Source organism: Dreissena polymorpha, chromosome 4, assembly GCF_020536995.1.
Source record: "Dreissena polymorpha isolate Duluth1 chromosome 4, UMN_Dpol_1.0, whole genome shotgun sequence".
NCBI lineage: Eukaryota > Metazoa > Mollusca > Bivalvia > Myida > Dreissenidae > Dreissena > Dreissena polymorpha.
Window position 1 is genome coordinate 93,212,856 of NC_068358.1, and position 11,519 is coordinate 93,224,374.

The 11,519-nt window shown below is 35.5% G+C and overlaps 1 protein-coding gene and 1 long non-coding RNA gene across 2 annotated transcripts; both read right to left on the bottom strand.

Moving 5' to 3' along the window:
* Window positions 1-1,047: 1,047 nt before the first annotated feature.
* LOC127878608 (uncharacterized) lies at window positions 1,048-3,855 on the bottom strand. The gene is made up of 5 exons (XM_052425134.1): window positions 3,661-3,855; window positions 3,110-3,379; window positions 2,557-2,655; window positions 1,607-1,672; window positions 1,048-1,080 (listed from the first exon to the last, which is right to left on the bottom strand). Exons 1-5 carry the CDS (start codon window positions 3,853-3,855, stop codon window positions 1,048-1,050), a joined length of 663 nt encoding a protein of 220 aa, XP_052281094.1.
* A 1,408-nt stretch (window positions 3,856-5,263) lies between these two features.
* LOC127877826 (uncharacterized) lies at window positions 5,264-6,436 on the bottom strand. The gene is made up of 3 exons (XR_008048627.1): window positions 6,317-6,436; window positions 5,581-5,632; window positions 5,264-5,351 (listed from the first exon to the last, which is right to left on the bottom strand). It is a non-coding gene; the product is annotated as an uncharacterized LOC127877826 (long non-coding RNA).
* Window positions 6,437-11,519: the final 5,083 nt, after the last annotated feature.

Here is an 11,519-nt window from a genome sequence, read left to right on the forward strand (position 1 = left end):
TTTGGTGTTAAACTTAAATCTATAGCATTCACACGACTATAATTTACTTACTTCATTTTTCAAAGACATTTCCACATTAACCTCGATACCATCGGCTATGAACTCGTGTGTTTCTTTCTTGTAATAGTATGCCAGAATGTACACCTCGGGGGCCATATCTGACGTCATCTTCACTGAGAAAGACGTTTGTGTGGAATACATTCCCATGTAGTGAGTCCCCAACAGCCGCCCAGCTTTGATAATCTGTAGGACATGTTTACATAAACATTGAATATCGATCACTTCTCACTTACATTCTGGAATATGTGATCGTTGGAGCCCACGTTTACTTAAAAAAAGCCATGCTTTTTGATTGACAGTGGGAGAAAGGCTAGCCCAATGTCGAGGTCATGAACAATTAATGACATATCCCATTGGTTTCTGGTTTTATTGCGCAATATTTCAGGGAAATTCAGACCACAGCTGGTTAGTGTGTGGCTATGACATTAGTTAGTAAAAACATAATTTTGAATGAAAAATAATACAATTATAACGAAAAATCAACTTCTCTGATAATACAAATTTCACTCTCAAATATACCCATAACAAGGTATTCAACTCAAAATGACCCGAAAATAGGGTGCATCGCTTTGATCAGCCTTTACTATATCGATTGTAAAGCGATTTCCATGAACTTGGTCTTAGTAAACGCAGAAAGGAATTTTTCTTTCTGAAAATGTACATATCTTGTAATATTGTTGACAAATGCTGGGACAAATTGTAAGAAATAACACGATACACAACTCGCGTGACCTATCGTCATTGATCAGACCCGATATAAGCATAAAATCATCAGAAGTAAAGACACACCTTCGCGTTGGACCAGTGAAATCACTCGTGGGTTTAAAATGTCGGCCAGTTGAAATGTATGTAAACAAAGGTTTCAAACGGCGCTAGACAATTAGTTTTCATGCATTTTGTAACGACAAGAACGGTAAGAATGTTCTTTTCATACGTTTTATTGAATTATGGTACCGATATCTGTGATCTTTGCAGCGAAAATGCCCTTTACTCCCTGAAGATTTCAGTCTTGGATCGGGTCTGATCGAAATATACAATCATACATATAAATACACTTTCGAGAAGCGCGTGATAAAAATACATAATAATATATGCGTATAAATAGCATACTGTTATTAAGTCATTATACGATAAATAATAAATATATATTAACGAACGCCGTCGCGAATTAAAATCCTTATATGCGATTACCAACCATGTATGAGATCCCAAGTTTACAGGGATTTTGAATAGGTTGTATATGAGTTGCGCTCTGGGAAATCAGTGCTTTATTTATTTGAGGAAATTATCGTCTCAGAATATATTGTCCAGTCCGCACAGGTAAATCAGGGACGACTCTGTACATTTAAATGTGATTTTCGTTTCGAAGATATTTCCTTTAAAAGAACAATTCCATAAAAGCGAAAAGTGTCATCCCAGATTAGCCTGTACAGGCCGCACATGCTTTTCTGGGACGACACTTTACACACTTTTCCAGAACGCGACTCATATATAATATACAATCTACAAATATTCTAAGTAAGCTACATATGAAAGTACCACTCACGTGATAGACGATCTTTTGCTGTGGCACCACGTTACTAGACAGGGAAAACTCCGTTTGCTCGCCAACCTCAAACAAAACATGGCATTGCTTGTTAAGCCTACACAATTGAATTGTGTTAACGACTGACCCGCTACATGCGACAATAGGTCTTACGTTATATTATTCCAGCATAGCTTAAGCCCAGCCAGCGCAGTCGAGTAGTTTGGTCAGGCGCTACCTGTTCCGCTTAAGAGACTACAAAACCTTGCGTGAAGTTACAGTGGACAGTGTAGCTTCTGACCAGACTGCGAGACTGCGCAGGTCACATGACGCGGGTAAACTGTAATTGCAAGTGTTTACACAATCGTGGTTTTACTAAAATAATTAGTATCATGGTGATTTTGATGAAATTGCTGAAGATGATGGTTTCCAAAATAACTTTGATAATGATTGAGAAAAAAAGTGAACGAAAATTAACATATACACGATAATGACACCGAAAAAAAATGACATGACAACATACTGGAACATCTTTGGGCCCAAGCACTAAGAAAACTTTAAACCCTAATTTTTGCCCTGTTTCTTCCAGATTGAAACAATTAAAACATAACCACAAAAATATAGTTCCAATGTTCTAATTGGTTAATCTTTATAGTTGAGGCTTAGCTTGAGGATGAGAATGGGCCTAAAGTGGAATATGGCGTTGTAGAACGTTTTCGCCACTAGTACTACCAATACAATTGGTCGTTTTTTAATGTTTTGACAGTTGTGCATGTAGATGATTGCGTTGATAGTAAATAAAACACAGATGATGTGGATTATGAAGGTGATGATGAAAATTACGACGATGATTAAGTTGTTGGTTAGGGTGATGTTATACGTATCAAATATGATGATAATGAAGCCGATGATGATGCTTATGAAAGTTGTCATTATTATTAATGATTTTGATTCGAAAAAGCTGAACATACCTTAGCAAATCTCGATTTCATTTCCAGATTAATATATGCTCTACTCTTTGTACGGAACGATTCGATATTTTTGGTGATTTTCTTGTCCTTAAAAGAAACCTGCAAAACAAAAAGGAAACGATGTTAATTTGACAACAATGTCACTTCTGAGCAACACGGTACCGTCAAAACATAACATGCTTTGGATAAATGATAGAGGAAATACTGGATTGCTTCCGGACTAAGGCCAATGAGTCTCGATGTCGGAAAACGGGGTTTTAAGGCATATGCATATTGGGACCGAAATGTACCATAAAAACGTAACGTGGCTCCATGAATGGCCTGTGCTAAATGTACAGGCTAATATTGGTCGACGCTGTTCGCAGATGAATTAAGCCCCGTTTTCTCAGAGCGAGGCTCAAAAATATCGCATAACAAACTTTATTTAGTATCAGATTAAAATTACTGAGAAGTCCCTTCAGAGAAAGTATTGGGGATTATTGTCCTTATTTTTTTTCAATATTGTTAATAATCTTACATAATTTAAAATGGGTAGTTCTAAAAAATCACGTACCTCGATATGACCCGACAGTGCGTTTTCTGGTATCTCAAAATCTATCTTCATGACGCCATTGCTCGGCACTGCAATGTACGTGTCGGGCGCGAGAATTACCCGACCGTTACGGAACGGGGATACAAAGGTCATGAGGTTAGCCGATGGGCTGTTCGGGGGACGAAACATCCGCTGTGGGGTGCTGTCGTTGAATGTGAAGAACGTCGCACTGACCTTGACCCGTTCACCATTGCTCACCAAAGGTCGACCGTCCGGTTGGCGGATAATCACCTGTAATGTTTGAAAAATGATATCATTATCAAACATATTTGGTTTTGGGCGGTTTTAAATTTTAATTAAGATGCTACATCGATTGGATTAACATGGATTATTATGCTGTTAAAAGACACGATAACTAAGGTTTATTCATATATGCCAATTAAGTGGATACATGTTCATATTTTCATAAATCATTTTCTTATTATACCATGACTTGAGCTCTTCATATGCGAGTTAAAATCGCTGAAAGGGATAGTTAAAACTACAAACAAAATCTGTAAAGTTTAACGTACATAAGTGCTGAACGGGAATCCTGGTCTATAAACGTCGGTGCTATATGTTAGAAACTCGAGCTGTATGGCGCTACTATGAAAGGAAATTTCTTTTTGCAGGATTCGGACCTCGCCAGTTTCGTACTCTGTCACATTTGCTTGCACCGACAGGGAGTGCTCACGAAGGTCAGGGTCAAACTTGAGAAGAGTTTCCATCGGGAGGCTGAAGTCGGCTTTTCCGTCGATCTGAATAAAAGATTGATATTATCTTGACTTTACTCCCCGATTATTTTTTTAGTAAAAAAATTGCTGAAATTAAGTCATCCCGTAAAGAAATTCGCAGCGAGTAAAGATGTAGAGCGAATATTACTACAAAATAAACGCTTGTAACTTTCTTGCTGATATAGATGGGAAGTGAGCGGCATTTAAAAATTAATACTAGTAATAAAGAGTATAAAACGGCGAAAAATTCCTTACTCGGCATAGACGTTGCCAACTTGACTATCACGTGTTTACCCCCTTTGTATAGTAAACGTTATAAGCTTTTGCCATTAAAAGAATTGTTTTACCATTAATATTTGTTTTATTTTCTAAGAACGTTTCTTACTAAAAATGTTCAACCGACGTGACGTCTTCTCGATTTTTGGTTATTAAGTCCATTGGCTAAAGCCAATAGACAAAAATTATTAAAAGCAAAAAAAAAAACACAACTTAAATGCATTATCATTATTATCGTTTGAACCCAAAGTCGCTCAAATATTGTGTAATCAGATACATATAATTGGTGCATGCTCTTTGAAAATGTGGTTTAATACATGTGCGTTAAGTGTCGTCCTAGATTTGCTTGTGCATTCTGCACAGGCTAATCAGGGACGACATTCTCCGCATAAATTGGATGTTTGCTAAGAAGAGACTGTCTTAAACGAAAAATATAATAAAAACGGAAAGTATCGTCACTGATTAGCCTGTGAAAACTGCACAGGTAAATCTGGGAAGACACTTAACGCACATGCATTTAACCCCATTTTCTCAGAGCACGGCTCAAATATAGTTTCCACGGCAGTCATAACGTGTGTTCACGATTTTTTATATGAATACATACAGTTTTTTCCCACGTTTCTACCAACCTTAAACTCCGTTCGTATCGCAAGGGGTCCATAGAACTCGTGGCCCCAATTCGGCCACTGTTTCTGTACTTGAAGGATAACGTGACCGGCAACCGGTTTGCCATATGTGTACCTGTAAACGAACAACTTATGTTGTATTGTTTTCACAAATCACTTTCCTCCTTTAACAAAACAAATGGTGATTGGTTCAAGCTTGCGTATCACAAAACAATTGGTGTAGATCATAACATACTAAAATACTATCGTATATTAATTACACTCTGATATTTACAGCAATGTGGAGAAGAAGATTGTGCTATGCAGGAAACGAATAACCATAACATGTACAACGTATTTAAATGAAAACAATATGTGCCAGCTATGGAATTAGTATTGATTTCTAATTCATGACGTTTTAACCACAGAAATTGAAGCGGAATGATGCAGAAGACAACTGTTTAGCAATTATGTGTACCCAATCTAGCATTAGCTAACATTATACTCGACAAAACTGTCAATACTTGGCCATGACGGATCCTTTCAGCTCTGGATTTTCAACTGTCCCAAACGGAGGAATGTTGAGTTCCACTTCAAAAGTTGGAAGGACTAGACAACAGGAAATATATGAAATAAATCGAATTAACAATAATTGAAACGGCTGGCGCAATTCATTACAATCTATGCTAGTGTGCTTACAGTGATGTTTAATTCAACTCGTGCATGTTTTCGTGCATAATAAACACCATACTCGATATAAACTATGTAACAAGAGCAAATGTGGCGATCCAAACACATATGCACTATTTTATACTGTTTTTGAGACACGCCGACCTACCATATTCGTCCACTATGAACTGAACGTGTTCCGTGTATGAGTCATTCGTATCCTGAAATGTTTGAAGCTCAATTTTACTGCTTATTTTTTATAGACAGTTATATCTTACTTTCGTAATTTTGTGGTTCAATTATTGCAATTTACATCTTTGAGATCCAATTACAATAACCCATTTGAAATCGAAGATATAATACGCTTGAAGTATTTACGACTACCACATATAGAATATATTCATTAATGCATTAACATGTCATGAACAGGTTATTATTTAAACGGCTTTTATGCGTTGTTTATTATATACGATTTTTAAACAGAGTTCAGATGTTATAACAATAGCAATAGAAGTCATTTACAAGTACACTAAGAGGCAATCCATTAACACATATTCATTGTCAATGACAGAAACTGTATAAATCGTTCAAATGCACATTTGACCGAATCAATTATGAACTCGCATTGAAACCATGTCATCACAAGGTTCATGCATGCGATTAAGCTTGGGGCGACTTGGTGTTAAAATATAACAACAGAAAAATATATACTTTTTAAAGAAGATTTTAGAAATTATTATAGACATAATGAAATGTTTATTTTTAGAAATAGCAACAATGTGGAACAAAAATCATAGAAACCACTCTTTAATAATGATCATTACAAGAAACATTAAAACAAGTGGCAATATTCATAACTCTATGGACTGAAGTACATGCGTATAGTGACCACAAGCCCGCCATACCCCTCGTTTAGCATGTATGGTCCACTCTTTCCCGAACATAGACTGTGTCGACAGTATCAGCGAACCAGAAACACCAAACGCACTTCCGGGCTCGTTGGTTTCCTTAATACGGTTTCCTGACGGGTCCTACGCCGTGAAACAATCGTATAATTGGTTACCGGTAATTATTCATGATATGCTACACAAATTCGTGGTTTGTAATAAGTCATTGAAAAATAAATTTAAGCCTAAATTTAAAGATTAATTTAAATGCAATCAATGTTAAAATATTCTTCGCACATTATAAATGTTAAGCTTGTACCGTTTGCTTGTCAAAACTCTATGCACTAATTCAAAATGCAAAAATCAGTCATACCTGAATGACATTTATTTCAATAAATGATTTTTTGTTTAAATGTTAATGAACTTCTTTCTTTGATTGGCTGACTAAAAAAACTGTTCAGGGCAAACTTAACATGTAACTAAACCTTTGTTATTATTTTACTAAAAAAATATATAAATGCAAATAACTGCATACTGATAATTTCATTTTAATGAATATTTGTTTAATGTATAAAAAACTTTAAACACATACGCATTTATTTCAAGTTTGATTGTCATTTATGTTTACTTAACACCCTTTTACCACCTGTTGATTTTGTTATGATTTTTTTTTCTCGGAAATGCGGAAATGAGACTGACTTAGTATGTTGACATATTCTTTGTAAATGTATGTGTTTAGACAATGTACTATGTACAAGTCTTGAATAAAATGTCTGTCTGTCTGTATTTAATGTAATTGAGCTTTAAGTTCAGTAGGGTTAATTAATGAAATACTTTCTGTAACAAGACAGGTACGTCGTCTTTAAATTGTGGTTAACAAATGAATTATTGTTTAATGCATAACACGACACTTCTTCACAAATGCATTACAAAATGTCTACCTTTACGGTAATTTAAGCGTTTAAATACTAACCTTAATGGTGATATTCAATGGGACTTTCCTCGGCTTCATCTCATTATCCAATACAAACACTCGGTATTGCACTGTCAAGTATACACACAGTATAATAGTTTTTTCTTGATAAGTTAGTGCAAACAATAATCAATGACAATTAAAAATAACAAAACAACACCAACACCGTAAATGGACTCTCTACGATATTAACATTGACACATACAACAACACAAAAGCTATCGGCTAAAACAAACACACTACAAACAACTCTTAAAGTATGTTTTACGTTTCATGAACCGAATTTTCAAAGTTTTTTTAAGCGGAAATGAAGGTGAAAAGGGACGCTCACACTTAACTTACCGGTTTGGCCAGCTTTGTACAGCTGCTTATCAGTTTGAATAAAGATGTGGTAGTCTGGACTAGGATCTGAATATCTACGTTGCAAATTTACAGATGCTACTTTTTCGAATTGTTTGTTGCCGGTCCCTTTCAGTACCAGAAGGTGTCTGTTAAGCCAGTAGTACAGTTCGTCGCCAGAAAAGCCGGTGAGTTTATGCAAATCTTCTTCATTTGGCACCTTTGATATGTAAAAAAAGCGCGTTTCATTTTATTGTATGATATTATACCAACAGAAACATATGTTTCCGTTTCAGAAAATCATTACGACCATCGCTTATCCCAAAGCGAACATATACGAGTTGATCTTTTTTTTTTACAAAACAGATAACGCATTGATTAAAATACGTTCAAAAGAAGCAATGAACATCAACGAAATTAAAGGGGCCTTTTCACAGATTTTGGCATTTTTTAACTTATTCATTAAATGCTTTATATCGATAAATGTAAACATTGGATCGTAAAAGCTCCAGAAAAAAAATCAAGAATAAAATTAAAAAAAGGAAAAGAACATTGCCCGGACCAGGTTTCGAACCAGTGACCCCTGGAGTCCTGCCAGAGTCCTGAAGTAAAAACGCTTTGGCCAACTGAGCTATTCCGCCGAGTTCAAATGCTGAACGTATTTTATACCTTATATAAGCAATCTTCGTAGTTTCACAAAATTTAACGACAAAAACAGAACTCTCCAAATTCTTCAATCGTTTCGCGTTGCAACGCTTTATAATTTTTAGGTTTTAAAATCGTCAAAAGATGCATATTATGGCTCTATTAGACCATGGTAAATGTTCAGTATTTCTGTTTCCTCACAAATATCATAACTAAAACGCAAATTTGCGAATCTGAAACAACTTTTTTCAATTTTGTCAATTTACCAAAGCGTGAAAAGATCCCTTTAAGGAGTTTTATACAATTGCAAACACTTTTTGTTTGCAGAACACGCTTATCATCTTCAAATGACATAACGAGGTTTGAAATCTGGAATACTTGTTCGTATTGCTCATACGAAACAGACGTATTTTTTGTTTTTCATTAAATACGAATGAACGTGTCGGTATCGGCGTAATCTGTTCTTTATTGAAACAAAGAGCAGTTTTATATATGGTACCATTACAAGACAATTAATGAAATTGATATAACATTCCTTGTTAAAATTCATGTGTTGGTTTATAATTGCGAAAGTAGAATGCTTACCAAGAGATCGTATCTATCGACACTCGAATAATAATAACAGTTTGAGCTTTTCGTTTGCTAGAACAATAACCATAAGCTATGAATGACCAATCGAATATTTTGTTAGTAATAGCAAACTTTTAGAAAACAGTTGACGATGTGTTTTCTTATCGCTGATAAGCGTGTGATAAACGATCTCTTGTGGTAATTTCCTAACATGCTGTGTTAAACTCGTATATATATAGGAGATCCTTTAGAAAGCCAACCAAATGCTCGCCTACCCATACATTTAAAAGTTTAACAACTTCTGTAAAAAAAAAATTGTACGAGAACAAAACATAAACAAAACATTAAAACTTACTTTAATCTGTAATTCGGCTTCCATCTTTGCTGAAATTCACATTGAACTTAAATCAATTAATCTTTACAAATTGTATTTCAATGAAACGGAATAATTATTTTGACGCTTATTTTAACGCACATGGTTAATAAGCAATCGTACATACATGGTGTAAAAACAGTTTCTGTTTGCATGTCATCGCAATGTGCATTCATTTAATATTACAAAAATTGTAACCGACATACTGGCAGTGTTCATAAACCTACGAGGAACACCATACAAAATAATAAATCTTTTTAGAAAATTGTGTTTTGACTATTGGTCATTAAGTAAATTGCAAAAAATGCAAATCGTTTTTTACGACGTGATAAATATTGCATTCTTTAGACTAATTAAAAAAATACACGAACACTTCGTAGTTGTATTCTTAGAATTGAAAACAATTTATAAATATTTTAATTAATATATATTAATACAATTAATGTAATATTTTTAATTCCCTTATTGGAAATAAGCATGTGCATACACATAAAAACACCTACATATAGAGAGGCTAGAGCTTGCAGACGAGTAGGTCACATTTCGTGCCTTCACGCCGTTCTGCTCGTCCTTTGCAATGCTGAACACGAGGCTAGCCTCCAGAGTGCTGTAGTAGGGTTCCAGCTGCCGGAAGTACACGGAGAAAGGTTCCCCGGGGGTCAGCGAATCTCTGTGCAGGGCGAGGTAGGTACTTTGGGACTGACTTATACCGGAACCGGAAGACGTAGTGGTGGTGCGCATGTCTGTACTTCCTTGAACCTGCCTTTTGGTCAATCGACACGAGATCAGACGTCCAGTTTAATTTTTTTATGTTATAGCGAATTCTTTTAATGTCATACACATCAAACAGATTTCAAACTATATGTGTATGGACATTCACTTCAATAAAAAAGAGACGAGTTATATTATGTTACGCACATTGGCACATACTGTTTAAAAAGTACCTGTTCACAGTTTGGCAAAACAACTATTTTAAACAAATAAAGATTTAAAAGCTCATGCAAAATATTCTAAAAACCTGAAAAATGCTACTGACTTTGAAAAATATTAATTACATCGTTTTATTTGTGGATAATTGCCATTCGTTATCGGAATAATAATAGAGCGTCTGTTATGACTTTTATGGATAACGTGAACAATTCGTCTTTTACTATATAGCTGTTAAAACACTGTGTTTAAAAGCCACAATGGTTCAGTCGCGGTTCAAAATCCTGGTAGGGTAATGTTTATTCTCGTTATTTTGCAAAATGCTTTGACGCGTTCTTGTAGATGCATATTTATGTAAATTATTTAAAAAAGGTAGATGCTATTTTATATAGCTTAAAATTAAAATACAAACCCAAACTCTGGAAATGGCCCTCTTACAACCACCCTCTTTTAGATTTTATTGCGTAATGATATGCCCAATATTAATTCAAAACTGTTGTCGAATTTTATAGAAGACGAGATAAAGTTTGCGACTGTTTAACAATAATTTCCTAAAAATACGATTCTGATTATCTTATTCAACCAATAAGTTGTTAAATGGTAATTAAATTAATATGCATTCTCTATTATTGCTTATTAATGTGAATATTGATACTATGATGTTGCACATAATGCATACATACACGCTAACATGTTTCATTCATAGATCTGTGCCACGTGTGCGGTTTGGATCGCAGTCTACAATCTAAGTTTTTTTTAAAATTGACTTTCGGATGCGATGACTCCATCTTTTACCATTTTAAGGCTTTTTGTCTTGTTTTATGCATAGACAATTGGTTTCTTGTTCTATACAGAAAACAATCGGGTACTAAAAATAACGTCACTCTTAATAATGTCTCTAGAGTTTCATGATTCCTGTTAGTCCCTGATTATACCCCCCATCACACTAGGCCACGTTCCCAATACGTCTTCAAAAAATATGCCAGGACGCAGTGCAAACGTGTACAACGTAGCGACGACGCAGTAGACACGGCTTTGCGCGTGGTACGGCGTTCATAGACGTGAAGGACGTGGGTGAATTTGGAACATGTTTAGAACTTACGTGGCGAGGACGAGGTAAAATCAGGACGTGGTAAGAACTTGTTAAGGTCGTAGTAATGACGTAGCTAAAACCTAGTAAGAACCTCATTGACGCAATACACGCGCAGTGCAGACGTGGACGAGTGTGTGGCGATCGCATTACGTTGTCTCTAGATTGTCACTACGTTCTTGCTACGTCCGTCGGGTTCTCACTACGACCCTTCCACGCTAGTGTTGCGACAATGATACGTCCCTACTACGTTTCAAAAAGACCGCATTAGGTTCTTAGTATGTTCTACCGGTGCTTATCACGT